General features: G+C 41.3%; 2 protein-coding genes across 5 annotated transcripts in view; one reads left to right on the top strand and one right to left on the bottom strand.

The window, feature by feature from the left end:
- Positions 1-2014, top strand: part of MRPS27 (mitochondrial ribosomal protein S27) — a 43912-nt gene extending 41898 nt beyond the window's left edge. For all 3 annotated transcript variants that reach the window (XM_039566773.1, XM_039566774.1, XM_019282003.3), the window contains one exon: positions 1595-2014. In XM_039566773.1, coding sequence (XP_039422707.1) covers positions 1595-1831 — 237 coding nt within the window. In that variant the 3' untranslated portion in view covers positions 1832-2014. The remainder of the gene's footprint in view (positions 1-1594) is intronic.
- Positions 2015-10498: 8484 nt separating this feature from the next.
- MAP1B (microtubule associated protein 1B) overlaps positions 10499-25430 on the bottom strand; it is a 72243-nt gene continuing 57311 nt past the window's right edge. For both annotated transcript variants that reach the window (XM_039566678.1, XM_019281993.3), the window contains 3 exons: positions 18172-24727; positions 15807-16045; positions 10499-15110 (listed from right to left, as the gene is read on the bottom strand). In XM_039566678.1, the coding sequence (XP_039422612.1) occupies positions 14955-15110; positions 15807-16045; positions 18172-24727 (6951 nt within the window). In that variant the 3' untranslated portion in view covers positions 10499-14954. The remainder of the gene's footprint in view (positions 15111-15806; positions 16046-18171; positions 24728-25430) is intronic.

Raw genomic sequence — 25430 nt, 5'->3', positions numbered from 1 at the left:
CTGTAACATGAGCATAGCCGTCAAGTTTCTTCCCCAAACCTAAGTTGTACAGTCTCTTCAGTTTTCTCACTGATGCCTTTTGTACTTACTGATCTCAAATACAATGGAGACTAATACACCTAAATAAGTTTATTGAGTTTGGTTTTAGTCCATTAGCCTTGAAGACATTGACTTTGTTTTCATTCTTTATCATAAAATCAAAAAGCAGACAGAACCAGACACCCAAGCCCCTCAGACCTGCATGTCTAGCATTTTAAAGAGTCTTTAATCTGCTGTCTGTCCAGTTTAGACCTCCAAAGTAAAACACAACAAAGCCTGCAGTTGTGTTGGCTAAGGGAGGGAGAAGAGTAGAGGCCTCAGAGGGGACATAATAGCTTCCTGCCTAAGAACAAGTCAGAGCCTCCAGATGGGAGCTGAGGGGAAGTGCCCATGCAGATTATTGCTGGCATGAGCTCGGGTAAGAAGAACACTGCGGACCAGCTGCACAGTGCATAAACTTTCAGTGATAACTGGAAGTCTGGATATCTGCATGGCTCTAGAACTGCATTTTGTGGGGAGGAGAACAATCCACACATCTTCTTTCCATTATCCTGCAATGCAAAACAAGAAGTTCAATCATTCAAATGAAAAACGTATGGATGTACCTTTCATTAGAACACATACTTATTTTAAATATTTTTGCAAATGCTGGGCTGAGTAAAATGTTTTATTTAAAAGAAGTTGGGAAAATGTGTTTTTATCTAGTGAGTGAACAAGGGATAAAGAATTTTCCAGTGCTGTATCATCTCCTTGGTTGTGTATCTGCACTTTCAAGGCAATTAATCAGAATGTTAGGGAGCCATCAGGCTAAAGATTACAGAAAGCCAGAAATAGTATCGCTGGGTGATTCATCATCTTAAGTGAATTAACATTTTTATGCTGCAGGAAATCCAGATAAGTAAAGCTCAAGAAAGAAAACGGGAGTTTCTTACTGAAGCTTTGCTCTTAGTTTTAGTGTAGAATATCCCTGAAAAAATATCCCTTGCTGTAACAGTGTTGCATAATCTATGCAAGTGTAGTCACACCTCAGACACAGGAAGAAAAACTATGGGAGCTACTTACTTTGCTGTTAGAAAGAGACCATGTGAAATGAGTGAACCTGTTGGGAGGGATGCTGATGCAGGCAGTGTGGATGAAATCGTGCAACTGGTTTTGAGGCAAGACACAAAACCAAAGTTTTTTGTTTCTATTCATTGTGGTTGACTAGTCAGCTGATCTTTGTTAATACCAGATAACTGAACTTGGAAAAAGAAGAGAACTCGAGTAGTTAACGAAAATGAAATTTCATTGGTTCGGTTTTATTGCTAAGAAGAAGAATGGTCTAGAGGTTAGCATTTCAAGAAATGGTAGCAACTACCACAGCTGAAACATTTTCCTGTGAGTTACCTGGCCTGTGCAGCAGCAGCAGCAGCAGCAATAATAATAATAATAATAATAATAATAATAATTCAATCAGTGATATGTTGGTTATAGAGAAGTATTTTGTGTCTGATTGTTTCGTGATTGACTGGCTTTCTCCTTGACACTCCCTACCAAATCTCTTTTTTTCTGACAGGAGCTGTACTCCAAGCTGCATTCACTTGGCAAGGTTGAATCTGAAAGCCTGTTAACCCTGACCACCCAACTTGTCAAGGAAAAACTGCCAGAATGTGAAGTAGAAGACATTGCAAAACATGAGCAGAACCTGAAGAAGTGGGAAGAACTACAAGTACTTCTCATTGAGAGAGAAAGAGAGATGAGAGAACAGGCTAAGCAGGAAATGGAAGCTAGGAAGCTAGCTAAAGCATCTTAAAGCATCTGCGTAGTACTGGAACTAGGAATGCAGTGGTATGCATTCCTCTGTCAGTGAACTGAAGTGCTCACCATTATTAATGTTTCACTTCAATCATGCTGCAGGTGTGACTGCTGTATGGAAATTAAGCATCCCACTTTGCCTGTTTCCTGAAGTAAAGCACATGTGGTTTAGAAATCTTCATCCTGTATATGATTTATTTTCCTTCTACCACCAGCCGAGCAAGAGAGGGGATAGGGACAATACAAAGAAACAAAGCCATAAGGGGTAGCTTGCCTGTTATGAAAGGTCTAGAGGGTGGAAGGAACAAAAGAAAAGGGAAGAATTTCAAATGCAAGTTGTTTCAGTAGGAGTTTCTCACAGGAAAGAATGTCTTTGCTACTCTGAACTTCAGACACTTAAGAGGATTAACATATGTTGATTGGGTTTTTTTCTTTTTCCTAACCCATTTGGAAAATTCAGGCTACTATGCGTGGAGTTGAAAGCCTAACTTTAGGTCATTTTTAAAACTACTGAAGAGTTTCAGCCTAGTGAGTTAGCACGTGTACATTCAGTCAGATGTGTCTTTACTGTAAGGATGTTAGAAATTTCTGAATTTACTGGTGCTGTTTCGCTCCTTTTCTAAAGTCACTAGAGAAACATGTGCAATTACCTCGGCACACACCAAGGAGCCTCATACTGCAGTGCACTTTCCTTTTATATTCTAGGCACTGTTTCATGGAGTTTTTGACCTAATTCCCTTCACGGTCCCATGCCCCGTTCTTCAGATCACTGAAACAATGTAGCTATTCACAGGAGCACAAGGAAATGGCAAGGGAGGAAAGAATCATAGTGCATTGATTATGGTTGTGATGCATCATCATCCTTCCCTTCATACATTCCCACTGAATCTTGTCAGCTACAGCTAGCAGCTTTTTGCAGTGTTTAGTGGGACAAGGTCCTTTAAAACAGGGAGACCTGAGCAACAGCCCTGCTGTAATTGCAGTTTGTTAGGGCACCAGCACTATTGTCTCTGTGCTTTACCACAGGGTCTAAATAAGCATTTTGAGTTTTATTGTGCATCTATCTAGTTTTGCAGTGATAAAACTCAAATCACAAACCAACTGTAAATCCAGTGAGAACATGCTGCAGACCTGTGAACTTGTTTTAAGTGTAGGAAAGCATACATGAAATACACCAGATGCCTTTCTTAGAATTCCCAGCAAACTGAATCAGAGCCTGACTGCTCTTTCATGTCCAAGAAACTTTACCTCATCTTGTCAGCAAGTCCCACAGTTTCTCCCATAGAGCAATAAGAGAGTGCTGTTTCCAGCCAGGTAAGTGGATGATTTTGTGGCTTGTCTAGCAGTGGACTTTCCTGGACAACTTCTGAGGAAAGTCTCCTGAATTTTTTTTTCTCTTTCTTGGTCTAAATGCTTTCTGATTACTAGGAGAAGTTAGAGAGCCTTGAGGAAGAGTAGAAGGCCAAATACACTCTTAAGAACAATTTCCTTAAAACTGGTGGTTTTAAAGAGGTCACAGTCACTCCTGATTGAGACACAGGAGAATGTAGTGTCCCTTCCCTGCCCACATATTTCAGTTCTTTAGTTTCAGAACATGGGTTGTAGCTACAGAGGTTCATGATCACTCCTGCATCCAAAGTCCTGAATGGTCTTCTCTCTACAGGCATCAGGTGTTGGGATCTTCACTGCACTATAATTTTACACATTTCTCCTTGGTTGTTGTTGGCCTCTTGGCAGCACAAGGAGCCTGTTTCTGGCTGCACCTCCACCCTCCCTCCCTCAGCCTGCTGGTAGATACACTAGGCTGCTAATGCTAATTGAGCCTCCAGCAAGCTGCCAGCTGCTATGTCCCCGCTGTCTCACAGGCTTGGCTTCACTTCCCCCACAACGACCCCCCTTTCCATTTATTTAGACTTAACTATTACAGCAACAGGAGAAAAAAAAATCTTCCTGTGAGCTCTTGAGTAGCCTGCTTGTGAATATTGTAGGTTCCCTCTTTGTTTTATTCCAGGCATGTGGATTGGAATCCTCTGACCGCAGTTCAAGGCATAAACTTAAACCAGTAGATACAACCTTTCTCTGCCTTTTCCCCAGTCTCCTCCCATATTGCCCTCTGCCCTTGGCAGAAGGGGGTTTCTTTGGCCACATGCTTTGCAGGCAAATCAGATGCGTGGGGCCAGATGAAGGACACCAAACCCAAGACCTGCAGCAGGGGATCCAGATTATTTGTGACATAAGCCAAATTTTTTGACAAGCCCTCTCATTTATCTGTCCCTTTGGTATCACCCTGAGTGAGAAGGCACTTTTGACACTTGCACCAGCTGGACCAGCTGCACACGAGGGACCTTCTTCCCCTTAGGCCCCGGCTAAGTATTTCTCCATGGTTCAGTAGCTACTGTCTTGCTCCGCCCCACCCCAGGTTTCACTGTGGTCTCAACAGCAACCAGTTTCTAAAGTTCTGTGTAGCCAAACTGTTTTCACACCTAGCAAATCCTCACGTTTCCAATACACATATGTGCACCCTCCTGAATTCTCCAGAAATCCTCTCTGCTGCTTCGTTTTTGATCTCAGCTGTGATCCCCTTCAAGTTCCTCCAATGTACCAGCTCACATTTATTTGTTCCCCTTCTCTGAGGAAGCTAGCCATGTCTCTGCCCTGCATCCAGATCTCAGTGGTGCAAGCAGCTTGGGCTGCTCAGGCACCCTGAGGTTTGAGGACCCTGGATAGAGCTGAATCTCAAGAGATTCAAATCATGTATTAGCAAATGAAGCTTGAGCAGAGGGAGGAAGGTACTCTCCTCCTTGGTGCTCTCTCCTACCTGCTGGCTTTGAGCAAGGTCAGCAGTAAGGTGGACAAATTGTGAGACAGGATAATTCAGAGACCTGTTCAGGCAGGTGCTCATCTTCCTCAGGAGGACACATGCAGTAGCTGTGTACCAAATGCAACAGCATGAAAAATCAACAGAATGTCAACTAACCTGGCTTAATTTACCTCCTTTTCTCCTTCCCACTCCAGGAAAACTCACACTTGATTATTTGCCCCCTTGCATAAATCATGTTGCACACAGCACCTGTTTTTTACCTGCTTGCTGGTAACTCTTAAATAAGAAGTTTGAAGAACCCTTGTAGCTGCACCTAGGAGTGAAACTGGGCCCCAAGTAGTCAAAAGCCCAGCTGCCTGAGGCCGTGTGTGCTCTGCTGTGTTTGCCATCGCCTGCTGTGATGCAGCTGTCCACATTTAGAAGGAGGAGGGGCGGGGAAGTCGTACACCCGCTTTTGATCTGTTGCTGTTTAAATGTGAGCTCTGATGCTAAGGGAAGAATGTGGATGTGTATATATATATGCATATAAAAAAATAGCTTTGTGCTCTACAAACACAAAAAGCTCTGAGTTCATCCAGCCTTGCTCCCTGGTACTTGATTTGGCATTTGATGCAAGCTCACAACCCAATAAGCACTTTCTCACTAGGAAGCTCTCAAGCTTTTTGAAGCATTTCTGGTTCTTGCTGTTCTGTTTCAGACAGCTGTCTAGACCTTTCTGTATGTGAATAGGGCTGGCTAAATATTTCCTGGAGGGGACAGACCAAAGTCTTTCTTAGTAGTAACACTAGCTCATATTTTTGAACACTCTCCTAGAAATGTTCCTTCACATCCTGTTTTCGTTTGACTACAGCTGTGATTAGGATTAAAGCTATTGCAGTTTCTCCCTTGTCAGTATATTTCTAGATCACAGGAGTGCATCTTTCTTCATGCAAGTTTTTGAATAATTTCCCTACTCATTTTCCTGGTGTTTTTATAGCTCGGGGAAAATCTCCCGTTGCTATAAGCAGTACATTGGCATGCATAGTCACTGAGCTGTGACAAGCAGCCCAAATAATACCTGACTGTGGTAGTGTGTATGGTACAGCACTGCCAGACTTACACATGCCAGACACGGTTAACAGCTCTCCCGTGTTTTCCTAAGTGTGGGAAAGACCTTTCAACAATACTAGCCAAAAGAAACAGAAGCCGATACAAATGCAAAGCCCTGCTTGGTATGTTGGTAAGAATTTGGCTGCTCTTAAGAGAAAAAAAGTGGCATCCCAATTCAAACCTATGGCAGACACCAAATTTACTGCTGCTGAGGCAAGCAAATATGTAACTCTTCCTCCCATGAGTGTTACTGGCAGAACAGTTCCAGCAAAGCACTGAAGGTCATTATCCATTATTCACAAGAAGAAAATTACATATTTATACCCTTGCAGCTCAAATGAATTTGCCAGAAGCCTTGTACAGATGGGCCCTATTTATGGTAACACCTGACCTTGCCAAGATAAGGTTACAAGATGATTTCAGACCTGGTCATATGCTGTGTCCTACACACAGCGCTGGTGTCAAGCACTTGCTCCCTCCCTAAGTGGCCTGTCCCAGCTGCTTTCCTGCCCATCCCAGGGTTCTCTGGTCACTCTAAAACTGTAGGACTAGGATGATGATGCCTGCCAGCTTTAGGTGAAGGTTGGCTGGTACTAGGGCGTTTCTGACCTGAGCAGTCATCAACTGTGCTGTTGAGACAGACAGAAGACAGCCTGGGGCACAGTTTAGCAAGCATCCTCTCTTCCCCTGCCTCCAAAGGAAGCTGGAGTTAACAGTTACAGAAGGGAATTGCACCACTGATTTACAGGGATGCAAGGTGTGGTCTGCTGAACAGCGTCCACTTTTGCTGAGTTTCCTGTTAAATGTACAAACTACAGTTTGGCCCTACAAAGTGTATTTGAATATTTTGAGCTCATCTGTGGAGACTAAAGCTAAATTTACCTTTCCAGAAATTTAATGATAGGAAATGTTGAGATGAGATGAGGAAAAGGCTTTTCAACTGTAGAAGAGGAACTACTGCTGTACTGTGACAACCTGAATTTGGGACAGTGACTCTTCCAAAATGAAACTGGGGAACGAAGTATAGGTCAAAAATTAGTGACAAAACATTAAATCAGAAGTAACATTAGATGCTAAACATGGTAGAAAACTGTGCCACCTACTCTAGATAGCCTCCCCACAGAAATCAAAGTTGTCACTGAACTCAGCTAGCAATTGCACAGTACTGAGTCTTTCTACTCTTAAACCTTTCTGATGAACTCAAGTCCACTCTACCCATTCCAAATTGCAAATGCTCCAGTCACAGAAATAACATTAGAATTAGAGCCCCATTGACAAGCACAGGACAAAATTCAGCTTTCAGTATATCTTGCTTATTGTGAGTCTTGACAATTCCTCCCTTAAGTGATTTGGGCAAAGAAACTTTCAAGCCTGCTCTGATCCTTACGCAGGGTAACTGCTGCTATTATTTCATGTTCGGAAACTGGAAACTGTTTCTGGGTATACTGACTTGCACTCTGGAGGAGGGTTCATGTTAAGTATTTAGGTGGCTCAGTGGTTCAGTTTACCTTCAGCTGTTAAGAAAGTAACACAAGTGAGCTGAGGTAAAATAACATCAGGTTTGTAAAAGCTCAACCAAAATTAATTTCTGGACCTTAACGGTTAACTTTAACTTGTAACTTTAGTGCATGTGGGGATTTAGCTTTGTATATTTAGCTTTGTTTGTATTAGGGCGTAAGTTCCAGATATTTCAGTTGTCTTTTCTATGGAATTCACAAGCACAGGTGATGGACCAATCTGCGGTATGATGTGTAAATCATGGCATGCAATTGTTTTGGTAGTGAAGCTGGCATCAGATGCACAGTCAACCTCCACCTTGCCAGCAATTCATACTGGGGCTGGTAATGCTGGAGTTGTTGAAGAGCAGAGAAGCAGCTATCTCGGGTGGTAAGGATCCGTGAGGACCAGCAAAAAGCGCTCCTGCAGACTACAGTGCCTGCTGATTTAGTTCTGTAGTTTGCCTCTGGATTTCGTTTCTGGTGGAAATGGTGCTGAACATAACAGTTAAAAACCAGCAAATCTCTTGGTATCATAAGGGCACTCAGCATTATGCAGCCTCTGGTAGTTTTGGGCTGAATTTGAATGAGAGAATCACAGAATTAACTAGACTGGAAATGACCTTTAAGATTATCAAGTCCAACTATGACCGAACATGACCTTGTCCACTAGAGAATGTCACTAAGTGCCACATCCAGTCTTTTTTTAAACACATCCAGGGTAGTTACTCCACCCCCTCCCTAGGTATTCCAATGCCCAATCACCCCTTCTGTGAAGAAATACCTCCTAATGTCCAATCTGAACCTCCCCTGGTGCAGCTTGAGACTGTGTCCTCTTGTCCTGTCACTGGTTGCCTGGAAAAAAGAGCCCAACCCTCATCTGGATACACCCTCCTTTTGGGGAGCTGTAGAGAGTGATAAGGTCACACCTGAGCCTCTTCTCCAGGCTGAACAACCTCAACTCCCTCAGCTGCTCCTCACAGGACTGGTGCTCCAGACCCTTAACCAGCCTTGCTGCCCTCCTCTGGACACGCTCCAGCAGCTCAATGTCCTTCCTAAACTGAGGGGCCCAGAATGTGGCCTCACCAGTGCTGAGTACAGGGGGACAATCCCTGCCCTGGTCCTGCTGGCCACACTGTTGCTGGTACAGGCCAGGATGCCACTGGCCTTCTTGGCCACCTGGGCACACCCTGGCTCATGTTCAGCTGCTGGCACCAGCACCCCCAGGTCCTTTTCTGCCTGGCCACTGTCCAGCCACTCTGTCCCCAGCCTGTGGCACTGCCTGGGCTTGTTGTGGCTGAAGTGCAGGCACTTGGCCTTGTTAAACCTCATACTGCTGGATTCAGCCCATGGATCCAGCCTGTCCAGGTCCTTCTGCAGAGCCCTCCTACCCTCCAGCAGATTGACACTTGCTCCCAGCTTGGTGTCATCTGCCATGGTAGACTCAATCCCCTCATCAAGATCATCAGTAAAAATACTAAACAGAACAGGGCCCAACACTGATCTGTGTGGGATACCACTAGTGCACAGCTGGATGCAGCACCGTTCACCTCCACTCTCTGGGCCCAGCCATCCAGCCAGTTCTTAGCCCAGCGAAGAGTGCACCTGTCCAAGCTGTGGGCTGCCAGCTTTTCCAGGAGTATGCTGTGGGAGAGGGTGCCAAAGAAGGCACACACAGCACAACAGAGGATGGTACATGCTAGTGCAGACTAGTCACATCAGTGGAAGATGAGGAGTGACTGCAGCAGCAGGTAGTGGTCAAAAACTGCTTGCTGATTGAAGGACATGGGCAATGCTCATGGGTCCAGGGATGCTTTAGAAAGCCAAGGAGCTTTGTTGCAATGCTGGGCACAAGCTGGATCTGTGGCATGTCACTGTAGCTGTTAATCAAAAGACCCCTCAACAGCTCTTTTTTGCCCCATCCTGGGAACAATGAAAAGCTAAAATTTCCTCCCATCCACAGAACACTAGAAATCAGGAATAAACTATCTACTGCTCCAGGATGCCACGATACAGATCCCTCATTTTAGATAGAATGAAAAGATCTGACGAACCATCGTTCCCATGGAATCTGAAATACCACATAAGCTGATTGAATTTGTTCATTAGCTCCAGTGGAAATAAACCTCAGCAGCTGTGTTGAAGAAAGGAGCTTTCATGTGGCATCTAGAAGCAGCAAGCCAAACACCACTGATGGGGCTGGCCTGGCCTCTGTCCACAGGTACTGTGGGTGGTCACACCTATCAAATCCAGAACTTTGCTATGCAATTGCACGTAAATGACTGGGATTGAGGCTTGACCTGGTCTGCTTTGCCACAATCATTTTAATATATTTTAAGTAGTATCAGCTACTCTATCACAACAGCTTAGAAAATCTTGATGTACATATATGCAGAATTATACTTAGGATATAAAATTTGCAGCACTTGACTTCCCTCATCTAGTCATAATTTTACTTCACCATGTTCAGCCCAATTCAAGCCAAGTACAGCATTTCTTATTGTCATAAGTTACACATAAACCCTTGGACTTTGGAGATGAGTAACGGCCTGCAAAAAAAGACTGCTGTCTGAGGATGAAGGAAATCCCACAGGACCTCTGCTTCTCCTGGGAGTGAGTACCTCTTGCATTTTGCTGCCCCAGCCTTTACCTGCTTTCATGCCATCACCATTGACAGGTGCATCTCAGCACAGCAGGCATTGCAGCAGCAAGCAACTACAAAGGCAGAAAGCCTGATCTTACAGCATCCCTCAATAGCTGAAGAGGAATTCTGATGTTTATAAAGTAAAAAACTGAACTGAGGGCTCAGCTTCCCCAAATGCTCTGTCTCCTCTAAGCCAGATGAATGGGCAGTGATGATCAGGAGCGGTCCATGTCTACTGGAGACAAGCTGCACACTCTTGTTGAACCGCTATGCTTTAGAAAAGACCTCAGAGTGGGCTCAGTTTGATGTAACTTTATTGCGTATCATCTCTGAATGTGTACTTACTGAAAATGAGGTGTTTTCTCATTCTGCTGAGGAATACAGAAATGAGAACAACAAAGAGAAGCCATGTCATGGTACATCATGGTAATGTTTTACACCACTAGATAAAAATATTCTTCCACATCTATTTTTCCAGTTCCTAAAGAGAGATTGGGGTTTGTCTGGCACTTAAATCCTGCCTCATCTTCAGAAGAAAACCCATATACTAGGTAATCATGACCGAGAGAAAGGGAAAACTTAAAAATACATACATACACAAAGACAAGAAACATGTCAACACCACTTTACCACTTTTGTATTTTATTGTGGAACTGAGTTTGATTCCTTTACATCAAATATCCTCAATGGAAGAGGGGATATTGCACACAAATATCATAAAAGCACTACATATTACTTTCACTGGAAACTAATTTTCTACGTTAGATATGACTGGATAGAATAGAAGTGATGCAGGATTATAAGACATAATACCATACACAGCTGCAGACTGACACAAACACCATTCAGAACAAGAGAGAGGAGGTGTGTGAGGTGCTTCTCAGCCAGCCACAAGACTTTCTTTCCATAGTTTGGAAAATAATGGCTGCATGCAAATGCGTGAAAGCATATTTCAGATTTTGTCTTTTACAGTTGAGATTACAGCCCAGTCTTGAAGAGGTAGCTCCTGCCATCTGGAGCTCTTAGTTAGCCTAGTAGAGAGAAGCTGCTTCTTAAATTTTTTTTCTTTCTATATTTTATGCCATTGTTTTATTTAGTTAATTTCTTTTTTAAGATTTTTTTTTGTAAAGTCAAAACCAACAAGATTTTTTCTTTTTTTTTTTTTTTTAAATTTTAAATAGCAAACATTTTTTAACCAGGTTAATAATATAATTGCATTCTAAGAAATGCTTATCCCTAGTTGCTTTTAGTGTTTTGTTCAATTAAGTGAAAAGACGAAAGTTTACGGTTTCTTTCAAGTGTAAACAGTATATTTTTTCATCTTCTAGTAAATCCAGACCAATAAAATTATTATTTCTCTCAAAAGCATCATTACTGAGCAAGAACCTCTGGCGACAGATGAACAAAGAGAAGCGCATGACATAAATGTTCCAAATGCACAGCAAGTGCTCTTTGGAGCTCATTTACTTGTGTTGGGAGGGATTGAAAATTCAATTAACAAATTTATTAAATCTTAGTAAAAGAGTACCAGAACTCTCCTAAAATGCATAAGCTATCATAGACAATTAAAAAAACCCCAACATTCATATACACAGTTATCTCCATTCACCACAGTATGTAAAATAAGTAAAAAAAAAATCTAAAGTGATTTCTATGAAAGATGGGGTGAAAATAGAGGTCAATGAGTCAGGCCCACCACAGGACTTTGAAAAGGCATGCATGAGAGGCCCTGTCCAAGTTCAAGAGTGGGATGGGATCCCCAAAGTTAATTCTTCATTGAATTATATGAAGCAGTATATTAATAGCATAAAGATCATGACCGGGAATGCTGTTATGGGTAATACCATCATTGAAATGGAGTGTTCTTTGCACTCAGATATTGAATCTTTACAATTAAGAGTAATCAATAACAAACCATGCTCCTAGAAATCTATGCTGATCAACAGCACTCATCGTTAATGTACACAGTACATTTGGATGACTGTTACACTAAACTAGTTGTGTAGTACTAGGATTAGCACAGGTAGATTAGTTCCACAGGCAGGAAAGTCATTAAGGGCAAGAGGAGCTCATCGCTGTGTTGAATCTAGGTGCCATTGCCATTTGGAAGGGAATGGATGGAACAGGCATTGCAATACCTCCGAATAGCCAGACCAGGGTTTTAATATTCTTGTAGCAGCAAAAAAAGCAAATGCACATGTTAAGGTTAACTGTAACTGTCTAGTTATCATTATTATTTCAGAAGCAAAACAAATGCTTCGGCCATCATAAACTTGCTTGGGCATATTTAAGGCTTGATTCCAATTTAATTTACAGTAGGATCAGATGACTGTAACTTCCCTGACAGTAGTGAAATTGCTCGTGATTCACAGGCGTAAGTGGCATAAGTGAGATTAGTCACAAGACCACTGCTGTACTTAAAACAATTTTCTACCAAAGCAGAGATACAAAACATTTCAGTTATTGTCAGAAAATCAGAAAATCTGTTCCCACCCACTCAAAAGGTTTGAATTCTGACCTATATAATAAAGTAGACAAATCAGAAAGAATTGTAGAAAGAGTACAACTCTTGTGCCAAAAATTTTGCCCGTATCTTTGTAGACTATGTATTACAAGAGCATTTTTAAGTGAATGACATGAGCCCAGCAAACATGCTTGTTTTCACAATACATTTCCATCTGCCTTTTGTGCCATAGTCACTCTGAGTTATTCTTAACTACTTAAAAGGTATAGCAATAAATAAAACAGCATTGCTAGAGAGACCTAAAAAAAAAAGAGAAGACGTTAAAAATAAATCAAAATCCCAACCACTGAAAAACAGTAATTCACAGCATTAAATGGGCGTGAGAAGCCCACATTTACAAGACCCTAAACCAGTATTAAAAAACCCTCATAAAAATTAGGAGTGCAAACATACACCTATTAAACAAAAATATCCTAACAATGTAAAATTGAAATAAATTATAAGTAAGGAAAATAAAATGAGGTCATAGTTCACTACATCATAAAACTTAATACCAGCCGTAACGGTGATTCATACAACCAGCACATAACTCCATGCTGGAGGCCTTTACACCTTCTTAAATTCAGATTTGCAGACCTTCTGCAATGCAACAAGATTTTTTAAATTGGGGTAAAACTTCTGAGACTGAAAATCCAAACTGTCTTAAATCACAGAGAAGTGGTGCTGTTCCTTTGTAAGCAGTCTAGAGAAGGAAAAGAAGGGAGACATGAAGAAGGAAAAGAAAGGAAGAAAAAAGAACAGTAAAGGAAGAGGCATAGAAAGGAAGAGGAAAGGGAGTGAAAGTAAAAAAAGGAAATGAGAGGAGGAGAGAGGAGTAAAGGAAAGAGAAGGAAAGAATAGAGGAAAGAGGAAAGAGGAAAGGGGAAGAGAAGAGAAAAGGGAAGGAAAAGGGAAGAGAAGGGACTTATTTTAGCTTATTGCTTGTTCTATCCTTTTTCAAGATCTTGTGAGGGTTGACAATGTAGGTTATAACCTTTTAAGTAATGGGCAATCAACTTCTCAAATCCCATTTTCTGTAATCACCAATAGAAAAATTTTATAACCAGGGTATCCTTCCATACCCCTCTCCCCAAAAAGGTATTGACAGTTGACTGTTTTCAATAAATTTTACCTCAATATCCATTCTCACTAGAATCTTAAACAACACCATTTATCTTACAAAACTACTAAAAAAATGCCTTTGCCTGCAAAATTTTTCTTTGCATTTACCTGTAAATGAAAATGTTTGTTACAAATCATGTATTAAAAGTTCACATAGCACTTAAAAGAAAGGCTTCTGTACATTTGTTCCCATGTTCACTCTTAAATTAAACAAATAAAATAGGGTAAGACAAAGGAAGGTTGAATACTGTACAGGCTCACAGGTAACCTTTTCCATCATTCTGAATGTTTCACTAAGTTTTGTAACTCTGATACTGGACACCACTTCAATCTTGCTTCCACAGTACAAAAGGAGCCTTCAAAAAAAACCTCATCTTGCCTTGTTGAGCTGTCCAGGTGCATCAGTGAAGTGTTCACATAACTAACATATGTAATTCATAGCACCAAACCATTTGACCAGTCATAAAGTTCCTAATACAACACATGCACACTCACGCTTCTTTACTGGTGTAACTATGATCCTACACAGATGTTTTATAAATTTGCTGTCTCAGCATTAAAAAATAAGTGCATCAAGTTTCTTTGTACATTCAAGTCACTTTCTAAGGCAAATTGTCTACTGTATGTACTCCCGACCGCTTTGGTATTTTGCTTCAGTTAATCGACAGTGGACATGGGTGTTCAAGCATGTGGACTGGTCAGTTCTGGCTGGAGTGAGTGGGCTTTCGCTGGAAGCATGCCTTAGACCAACAATTCTGCATGTTGTAAGAAAGGTTTTAGACTTCTGGATGGGGTGCAGATTACATGCACATTTGGCCTATGATTGTTACGGTATGTCAGTATGCAGAGTTCAAATTAAAGTGGAAAGCTGCTGATGAGTGAGTGATTAGGTCATACATCCCTTCCTAGCCATGTTCTCATTCTTTTTATTTTTGAGCTAACTTAATTCTTTAAAAAAAGGATCCCCATAGTGATAGCTCATATTGATAAAAATTTAAAACTTTCTTCTTGTGTGAGAACATAAGCAGACTGTAGTAAGCGATACATCTATTGCCATGAGACTAATGCAGACCTAATGATTTACTACGTTCTCCTCTTACCCCTCTCTCTCTTTCTCTCTTTGTGTTTCATTAGAGGTCAAATGCCTCTACCTGGCAAAAGTCAGTTGGGGTTGCTAGTGCATGGTTTCAAAATGTTCAGCAGAGATGCAACTGAATCTGTATTTTCGCAGTAATTTGTACTCTACTATGGGAAGACTGTTATTTCCCTTAGCAACCAACAAAGACTGAAAAATATTAGTGACTTGCATCACTGTGACACAGTATAGCATTTGGCAGGTATATAGTTCAGCAGTTGGAATAGATGAGTTGAATTTTCAGAAAAGGTGTTTTCAAACTGAAGAATTTCTGGAAACAAAGTTTAATCTTGTGATGCACGGTCTTGTTCTTACAGTTCAATCTTGCATGCAGGAAAAGATTCATCTTGCATAACAACAGTGCTGCTGCTTGCCAAAACCATGATGTTGAGATCCTGCTGTTTCTCATGGGTCTCTTGATACCATTCCCTCATCACTTCTGAGTCGTGGGTTGGGATTAAGGTCACCTGCAACACAAAATAAAAGTCTTGTTGAATGGACCGCAGAAACAGTTAATATGCAAAATGTCTTTGCAAGAAGCCCCAGCCAACAAGTATGTTTCCCTTTTGGAAAGAGTGGCTTTTTTATGCAATAAATACTTGAATAAATTGATGGATAAAAGGAAATCAACATGCTGGTGAGGTAGAATGACTCCAAATAAATAGTTTATCAAAATAAAAAGTTGGTTCTGTAAGGTGCTGAGATGCAGGTTTCCAGAGAAGTATCAGGCTGTTATCTGCACTGATAACTCTTCAGATTATAGACAAATATTTTGTTTACTTATTCACCATAATGGAAAGGCATATTAATTTTCCAAGTGCATGTAATTATTCTATAAAGTGTGGAACATTGCTTCCCTACTTAAAACTGCAACACTGCCAAACTCAGATCATATATATGGTGTAGTAAAAACACGAAACAGCCAGCTGGCCCTGAAAGCCAGTTCTCAACTGTTTTTAAAACCAGGAAGAAGTCTGAAGGGCCAGAGATGTGGGAGCAGCTGAGTGCAGAGCAGTTCTGCGCTTCACATGTCATCAGTGAAACAAGGTGTCCAGCCTGGGGGCCCCATTCTCTGGCAGCCGCCATCCACTCCAGAGGTGCTCTAGTTTCTCATAGCTAAGAAGGGTTAAATTTCCAGGTTGAGATAGGAGTGAAGAGCCTACCTGCATGTTACTCTCCCACTGCGCCTTGCCCTCCAGCAGGGAGTCCAGAACAGCCCTGCTTGGCTCCTCGGCTGCAGCATCATTCCCGCTCACCACATAGTAGGATGACCGCACCCTCTTGAAAAACTCAACATCAACATTCTTGCTGTTGCTGTGGTTGGGAATGTACACCAGATCTAAATACACTGGAGGTCCCGGAGGCACTGCTGTAGATTTTGCCACCTTGGTATTCCCAGGTCCTTTGGATACCAAACAAAATGAAAATATCACAGACTGGTTAAAAGCATGCATTTATTAATTACTGTTATAACCACTGAGGTGAAATGTGTCCAATTATGGCATTACCCTCCTACATACAATGACATGTAACAGCTTTGTTGTACCCCAATTATGATTGTAATGGGAGGAAAAACCTGAAAAACTGCAACTATATAATACAATTAAAAATCACTACCATATAGCAAAAATTTGGCTGAACCTTTTCCAGTAATAATCTATTATTATCCAACAATTACGATGCAGAGCTGTGATTACTGAATTACTATTCAATAAATGGTGGTATTATTTTCCAGGTAAAGAATTGCAGGTTTTTGAAAGTCTAGGGTACAAATGATTATAAAATCTAGTGTCACACAGGGAGAAGAAGATTTGAAGATTTGAAGCAGTCCTGAAATCTGAGGTACATAGCAAGACATGATAGCTCTTGATATGAGCAGGCTCCTGTACAGATGCATCAGGAAGCTACTACATGTGAGCAGAAAGAGGTTCAAGGAGGAACTTAGAAAGTTGTAAAGCAATTCAGGGAACAGAGTCAAGTATTTGTTTGCCTGCTGTATCCTTATTTGCATACACAAATTAGCCATTTATTGCAAAAAGTGGGGGGAAGCATTTCTTCGCTGCTGTACATAGCATATATAGTACTTGTTCTAAGAAGAGCTTCAGTCAAAATGAAGTACAACACGTAAAAACATTAAAAATATTACACAAAAAATTGCATCTTTTGCTACAAACTGGATCACGGTGTGAACTAAAAATCGGGATTCAACCTGTAATTTTACCCAGATAATCCACATTTATGGTTTATCAGCCTTCTCACGTTGATTAAGCTTGGTAAACAATTATCTGAGCAATACGCTCAATTTAGGGTCAAACAGTGTAAGGCCAGCAAACTCCCTTACAGTTGCCTAGCATGTCCTGACACTCACCATAGGGCAATATGCCAAATGAAGTGATAAGATTTCCTGATTTAGAGAGTTTTTACTACTGGTTTTGTTACAGAATATTTTATCATCTTTGATGATAAAAAAAAATCTCTGATATGTCTTTTTTAATTGTGCACACCAACACTGAATAAGATGCTTGTTGTTACGTTTTTACACTTTTATATCATTACTAATTTTTCCAGCACATACCTGAGAAGTATGACTAATGACTTTAATGTAGAGGTGAAGTGCTGGAGAAATGTACAGCATGAGAAACTATATTGCTGCTTTGAAATGTATCTTCTAACAGAAATACGCGAACAATGGTGTGGGAAAGGAAAAATGGACTACCAAAAACAGGGAAGCTAAGGACAGGTGAATGCTGGTTTTTATGTATGGAATCCTAAAACTCCTCCTTGTAAAAAAGCTTTCAACAGAACATCAGTCCTCACAGCAAAAAAATCAAATTATCCCCCAAACGATGCCTAACAAGGTCTGCCAGAAACAACAGATTAGCGCAATGCCTCCTTCAGTAATCAAATTCATATTTTATTGCTACTTAGAATATACAACAGACATTCAAAAATACATTAACTTTCTGTATGTTTAGTCATCGCTGATGGCATAAAACTGGATTATGTGATGTCCATGCTTAGTTCACTCAAAATGCTTTTACTAATGTCAATTTTTTTTAAATGCTCCTTTTAAAATCAATCCAGCAAAGTAATAAGAGTATCTAAGGCAGATTGTAACTTCACCTCCCACAATATTAAATTGCATTAATTTATCTTAAAGAGAATTGTGTCTACTTATTTCTCACAATGAATAAAGGGGTTCACTTTGCTATTGATTCTACTTCACCTACAAAAGTGGTACTTTTAATTCTATTAGGTGATTAACTGTTTAGACAGCTTGTATTAAACTCTTTCTATTTTATGAATTCTCTGGGCAAACTGACACATCAATTTTCTCAGATTATAAAAGTAGAACTAGTCAATTTCATGCATTTAAATGTGGCATTTACATGCTGGATTTATGCTTAAAACTTGATCTTTCTTCAAGGATATGCCACAAACCACATTCTCAGCTGATATAAAGGTAAACTAACTACACTGCAACAACTAAAAAAATCGTAACACTAGGGAATTGCTATTTTTCTTTACCTGTGGTTGTGGTCTTTGCCGACTTGGATGTTGTTGTATTTGCCGCATTCTTGGTGTCCTTATCTTTCTCTTCCACCCGAGACTTTACCTCTGGATTAGAGATATTTTTGGTTGCTTTCTCCACAGATTCCTTCTTTTTTGGAGAAGCTGTTCTGGAAATCTTGTCTAAAGATTCTTTTGTAGCTGGCTTTGGTGAAGCCACTTGTTTTGATTTACCATCACTTTTTTTAACAGGAGAAGATGACTTGGTCTTTGTACCCTGCTTTTTTGTCTTTGTCTTGTCTTTGAGGTCTTTCTTCAAAGGTTTACCTAAGTTCTGTTCAACTGGCAGAGCCTCTGGATCAACCATGGTAACATCAGGGTGCCTGGGGGAAGGGCTGCGATCCTGCATTGGGACAGGTGGTGGGTCAATGTGTTTGTATGTAATTGTCTTGTCCGTTGGAATGGTTTCTGACTCATCTTCAGAGTCAATGTTAGCATCTGCAGTGATGGAAGGGCATTCCTCAGTTTCTGGGGGAACATCGGAATCGGTCTGGGATGGGGCAGACTCACTCACAGATGTGGGAGGGGTTTCATCACACTGCCGCCCTTGCTGCTTTCCCCCAGAAGGAGGCTGAGCTCCCCCAGACTGAGTTAGTGGCTTGTCTTGATCTAGAGACTGTTCTTCACTTGCAAACCACTCAAGGGGATTTGGGTTGATAAAGGATGGTGAAAGTTCAGTTTTGGGATGTTTATATTCACAAGAGGACACAAGGCATAAGTCAACATCTTGACGGGATTCTGCTAACGATTTGCTTGGAGTGAAATGCGCACTTGCTTCATAGGAATAGCTGGTAGCTTCAGGTGACCTCCCAGTGGTGGCTCCCCCAGTTGTCTCAAATGAGTAATCTGTGGCTTCAGGTGAACTGGAGTCTTTCCCACTTGTCTCATAGGAGTAAGTCATGCCCTCTGATGACCTGGTGGTTCTCCCAGTTGTCTCATAGCAGTAGCCAACGGCTTCTGGTGACTTAGAGGTTTTCCTTGTCTCATAGGAGTAATCCATAGTATCAGGTGATCTGGTAGCTTTCCCAGTTATCTCATAGGAATAATCTGCAGCTTCAGGTGATTTGGTGGTTTTACCAGCTGTCTCATAGGAATAATCTGTGGCCCCTGGTGACCTGGTGGTTTTCCCTGTAACCTGATAAGAATAATCTGTGACCTCAGATGACCTCATATTTTTTGCAATTATCTCATATGAGTAGTCTGTACCCTCGGGTGACCTAGTAGTGCTCCTGGTTATTTCATAGGAATAATCTGTAGCCTCAGGAGACCTAGTAGTTTTTCTGCTTGTCTCATAGGAATAATCCATGGCTTGAGGTGATCTAGTAGATTTTCCAACTGCCTCATAGGAATAGCTAATATTCTCTGGTGACCTAGTAGTTTTCTCTTGGGCCTCATATGAATAACTAAGTTCTTCTGGTGACCTGCTGCTTTTCTCTGAATCTTCTTTATCTGGGCTGAGTAAAGGTTCTGGACTGTGCTTTGATAGGGCTTCCTGATAACCAAAGGCTTTGACAGGAGACACTCTCTGTGACAACAAAGGTGTGTGACTAGCTGACACCGCTTCTGCGATTGCAGGAGGCGAATCTGGAAAAGTAGGAGAATACAGAGGAGAAGATTCCCTCGGAGTTAATGGAGATAGATCAGATTTTGGTGACATCTTTTCTCCTAGGCTCTGCCCCTTTTCTGAGGTAAAAGAATGCAGTGACATCTCTCTGGGTGGAACACTGCCTGAAAAAGCTTCCTCTGGCAGTGGTGAAGCTACCTGGGAAGGTGTATGAGCTGATGAAGTTGAGGATGAAGCTTCAATTTGAGAAACTGAAATAATTTCTGAAATATCTTTCTCTTGAGAGTAAGATGACTGCTCCACAGGTGAAATCTTCCGTGCAAAAGGAGGCTCCTGTATATCTGAAGGGCTATAATCTACTTCCGTTGGTCCATTTTCAGATATATGGTGTATACCAGTGCCTACAGCAGGATATTCTGGAGACTGCCTACTAAAATCCATTGCTAAAGACTGCTCAGGCGACTCCCGACCATATTCTACTGACATAGCTGACTGCTCAGGAGATCTTTGATCATGCACCGGTGTTCTTGATTTTGCAGTTTTAGGTGAGTAATCTGGTGGAGAAATTGACATAGGCCTTGGGCACTCTTCTTTAGATGGAGACATTTCTGTTTCCTGAAAAGTTGTTGGTGTTTGTACAACTGACACTGAAAGGGAATCATCAACTTCAGTAGAGTGGGGAGAACCAACTTCAGCATGCAAAGAAGGAGATACATCATCAGTAGTCGGTTCTGGAAATGAGCTAGTAGCAACAGATGCTGTAGAGACAGAAGCTACTCCTTCAATATGAGAATAGGTGTCTTCTGCAACAACCTCATCAACAGGAGTTGCAGACTTGTCAGAGACAGTGCCTTCAGAAATTGACATTTTGGTATCTTCTTTTAAGGAACCAAACTGACTGATATCTATTTGAGTTGGTGAGAGATCACCTGTTAATTTCCGCTCATCCAAGACCAGTGATGACTGGGAGCTGCTGGGTTCTGTATCCTCCATTTTCCTTTCCAGGCTGAAACCTTCCTTAATTACCATAAATTCCATGCTTTTTTCATCTTGTTTTTCTTGGAAGAGGCCTACAGAGCTTGCTTCAGAAGCTGGGCTCATCTGAACAGGTGATTTTTCTTTTTCAGGTTTCCCCTCAGAAGGACTTCCATAATCTCTGGTGGGAGATTTTAAATCAGCACTCAAAAATGTATCATAAGTGGTCTCTGAACCTATCAGTGGTGGACTCCGCAGAGGCGAGAGAACCTTTTCAATAGGAGATTCTGAATCTGGCACGGGCTCATCCATAGGGCTTATTCTGCATTTTGCAGACTCATCTTTGTCTTCACTGAACTCAAAGCTAACAGGAGCTTCTGTTGACTTTTCACTGGTTTCAGAGGGAAGCTGACTGGACTTTTCATCAGTGGGAGACTGATAATAAGGTGTGTGGCCAGCACTACCAGCAGCAGACTGTGAGGGAGATGCTACTTCTAATGTTTTATCTTCAGGGCTCGCACAGTGCTCTTCAGCAACTTCTTGGTGTACATCAGGCAATTTAGCAGTGGGGACAGACTCAGAAGAGACCTTGATCTCATTGGGAGTGAGTGAAAAGTTCACACTACGCTCACCCAGAGGTGTTTTGGCAACAGGTGAGGGAGGGGACAAACTGTCAGCTGGACTTTCGGCTGAACTATGTTTTCCACCATCTTCTTGATAGGGTTCTTTGATTTCTAATTTGGCAGTGCCTTGGATTTCACTTTCTCTTTGCCGGTATACATCTTGGAATGCAGATTTACAGAATTTGTCTTCCTCTAATGAAGAGGGTGGTGAGATGGTGGAAGCTGAGGCATTATAATCCTTACCTTCTGTGGCCTCTGTTTTAGAACCTTCAGATAACCCATTAAAAGCATCTGGAAGTGGAGAAAGTTTAGCTCTACTGAACTCCTGAGAGTACAGTGATGTCTCATACTTGGTAACGTTCACATACTCCTGAGAGGGTGACTCGCTTTCCTCATTGTTAGTTTCATCACTCATGACATCTCGGGGTGTTGACATTTCATCCATTGGAGTTGGTTCACTGGATATTTCAATGGTGGACTGTGTGTAACCTGAAGTAGCAGTGAATTCCTCAGGTTGATCTTCTCTATTTTCTTCATCAGAAACAGTGGCTTCACTTTCTGAACCACCAGGTAGCGTCTCATCATGGATAGAAGAAGCTGGTTCAATCACTGGAGACTGAGACTCTGAGCGTTTAGTTGGTGTAATAATGAGTAAGCCATACTTATCCTCAGCTTCACCTGATTCTGCAGCTTTGTCTACAACAGCCATCACATAATCTTCTTCAGCTTCTGTTTTTTCAGTTTCCTCTTCATCTCTGATGTCTTCTGCTTTGTCTTCCTCATCTTCTTCAGTCTCTTCAGTTTCTGCCTTTTCTATTGCTTCTTCCCTGTCTTCTTCAGCCCGTTCATCAGATGCCTCATAATCTGCCTTTTCAATATACTTTTCATCTTTAATGTTAGCATCTACTTGAGTCATTACTTTTTCTGAGCCACCTACAATTTTTCTTGATTCTTCTATATATGGTTTTGTGGCATCCAGTTGTGTTTTTTCTACTTCATTTTCATCTCGTTCTTCAGCTTCTTCTGTCTCTGCCTTTTCTTCATAATCTCCTGCTTCAGATGATTCTTCCAAGCCAGTTCCCTCATCTTCAAACTTTTCGTTGTCATCAACCTTGTGCTTTTCCACTGGTTCCAATTCTTCAGGTGTCTGTTCACACTCACCCTCAGCCTCTGTGGTAGTTATGCCTTCATCAGATGACTCGGCAGGTCCTTCATTATCCAATTTTTCTTTTTGTACTTCAAAGGTGTCTTTTTGTACTGTGTCAGTGAGTTTCAGATCATCCTTTATAAGTGCAACTTGAGATTTTGTTTCTTTTATTGTTTCTACTTCTTCAGCTTTTAATTCCTCAAAATCCTTTGTTAAATCCTCTGGTGAAGACATAAGGGATCTCTCTGCTTCAAGATCCTTTCCACCACCTGTAATTTCTGCAGCTGCTACAGTTGTGGCTCCAACTGCTGCAAGGGCAGCTTGTGCTCCACTGACTTTGAGGTCCTTCTTCACACTTTTAACTTTACCTTTTTCCTTTGGCTTTCCAGCAGGTATTGGTTCTTTTTTAACAGGTTCCTCCTTCTTTTGTGGTTTCGGCTTTGCTGCTGGCTTTTTGGCTTCACTCGAAGGAGTAGCTGTCTTCTTTGTTTCTTTAGGAACCTTTTTGATGTCCTTTTTGGCTTCTTTGTCTTCCTTCTTGATTTCCTTCTTCTCTTCTTTTTTAGCTTCTTTTTTAGCTTCTTTTGTTGAAGCTTCTTTCTTTATTTCCTTCTTAGTTTCCTTCTTCTCTTCCTTTTTCACCTCTTTTTTAACTTCTTTCTTGATCTCTTCTTTTTTTGGTTTTTCCTCTTTTTTGATGGGTGTTTTCTCCTCTCTTTTAGAAACCTCTTTCTTTGGCTTTTCTTTTTCCTCTTTCTTTTCTTCAGATTTTGCTTTGACTTCCTTCTTCACTGTCTTCTCCTTTGACATTTTCGGTTTTACATCTGTAGTTTGTTTTTCAGGAATTTTTTCAGGAATTTCAGATTTCACTAGTTGTTCTTCCTTACTTGCTATGTCTTTTTCCACCACTATTGGTTTGGTCTCTACTTTTGCTGGTTTTTCTTTTTTAACTGGAACTTTTTCTTTGCCTTCCAGCTTCTGAGGCTTTTCTGGTACTGGACTAGGCTTCACTGTCTCTGGTGTTTCTTCTTTAGATTCCTTTCTGACAGGCTTATTTGGTGGTGTCTTTGCAGCAGGCTTGAGACTCTCCTTGCTGTCTGTTCGTTGTTTCAATTTTGCTTGTTTCACAGCTGGACTAGCAATGTTCCCAGTTAGGTCTTTTTGTGTAACCATTGGTTGTTTAAGGAAGTCTAAGTGTTTGAGTTTTTCTAGTCCCTCTAGAATATTATACTGGGTGCTGTTTCCAGGAAACAGAACTCGGATAATTTTTTCTGCAGGGTTAGCTGGATGCCACACAATCAGGGATGAGACAGAGGTGAAGTAGGATAACGGAATGTCTAGTTCTTGGCCATTTGGTAGCAGGAATTCAGCTTTATCTTTGTTAGTACCACTCCACTGCTGCATAAAATATTGCATCTCTTTGCTATTTTTGACAGGATTAAGCACATACATCTCAAGTTTGCCAACTCCCATTTTCTGAAATAAAATGATAGGGTCAATGGTATTTCCTGTATTTCTGAAAAGAGGTTCTGGTTTCATAGACAATTTATTTAAATACTGGAGAGTAAAGCAAGCTTCTTCTACACTCCTCTTTACTCTAAAATTAGGATCCAGGTTCTTCAGGTTCTCAGGTACATTAAGGAACACAACGCCTAAATCAGGTGAGATCAGATTTTTCATCCAGTCACTGTTGGTAGTAGACCCTTGGGACTGTTCCTCTTCTAGTTCGGCTATCTTTCGCTGAAGCATGCTATTGATTCCTGGCAGATTGTCATCTCCAATGTGAGTGAGCAGAATGGAATCTACCCTGTCCAAATGCCGGATAAGTTTCCAAAAACAAGATTTTCTTTCAGATCCTCCATTGATAAGCATATTGAATCCATTCACTGCAAACAATGCAGAATCCCCTCTTCCCCCTGGGAAAATGTAACAGCAGGGTTTGGAGAGCTTCAAGAAACCTCCTGAGGTTGGAGGTTCCAAAATGTCAAAAGGTGATGGCACTTCTACTGATTCTGACAGATACTCAGTGAATTCAGAGAGTCCTTCCATCTCAGGCAATATGGAAGCTGAGTTGAGTTTAATGTTGATAAAGTCTTGAAGGTTGTGTCTGTCCAGGTTGGAATTTTTCCAGTCCCCTTCCTCAGGGCAGAAAAGAGTTAGGCTGGCTTTGTTGGCAGGGTGTGTGGTGCTCAGTAATTCACCAATCTAGAGTTATAAAACAAAAACACAAGAAGATACAAACAAATTCATTTTTTTAGTGAGAATTAATGTCAACACATAGTATTTCCTGACCAGATAGATAAAACCTTTTTCATTTAGTTCTGCACTGGTGAGTCCCCATCCTAGAAGCTAAAGTAACATATTACCACAATTAGTTTACTGCTGTATTTTTTTAAGTACAAAGGAGGACCTTATTTCTGGTCAGTACTGCCCAAAGGACAGTATCCAAGGTTTCCTCTTCCCTCTTCCATATTTTATAGAAGGATGGTACTAACTATTATACTGAGAGGGTATGAGGACTGCGAGGGTAATGCAGCCTGAGCTACCACTGTATCTCTCTTGTGGACTCATGAGTCTCCCTGCTAGTCCAGTCCACCCAGAAGAGACAGCCAAATATCTAAAGGACTAAGTACAACCTCTTAACAAGCAGAGAGTAACTGCAACACAGAGGAGGCCAGCATCCTCCCAAGGGCAGCTGCCGTCCTTCCTCCTTCTCTCATGGGATATATTCCACCACACCATCGTTACTGTGGGTCTTTCTGCAGGCTAGCTCCTGAAAAGCCAGTATTGCTCCCAGATTTATCAAGATTGGCTGCAGGGGAGTTTTTCAGAACAGTAACCGTAAGATGGTAGAACTTGGAATCCTGCAGGGAAGAAGCAAAGCAGTAAGCAGCACTAGAATCCTGAA

The sequence above is a fragment of the Corvus cornix genome, chromosome Z (genome assembly GCF_000738735.6).
Source record: "Corvus cornix cornix isolate S_Up_H32 chromosome Z, ASM73873v5, whole genome shotgun sequence".
Taxonomy (NCBI): Eukaryota; Metazoa; Chordata; class Aves; order Passeriformes; family Corvidae; genus Corvus; species Corvus cornix.
This window is presented reverse-complemented; position numbering and strand designations above follow the sequence as displayed.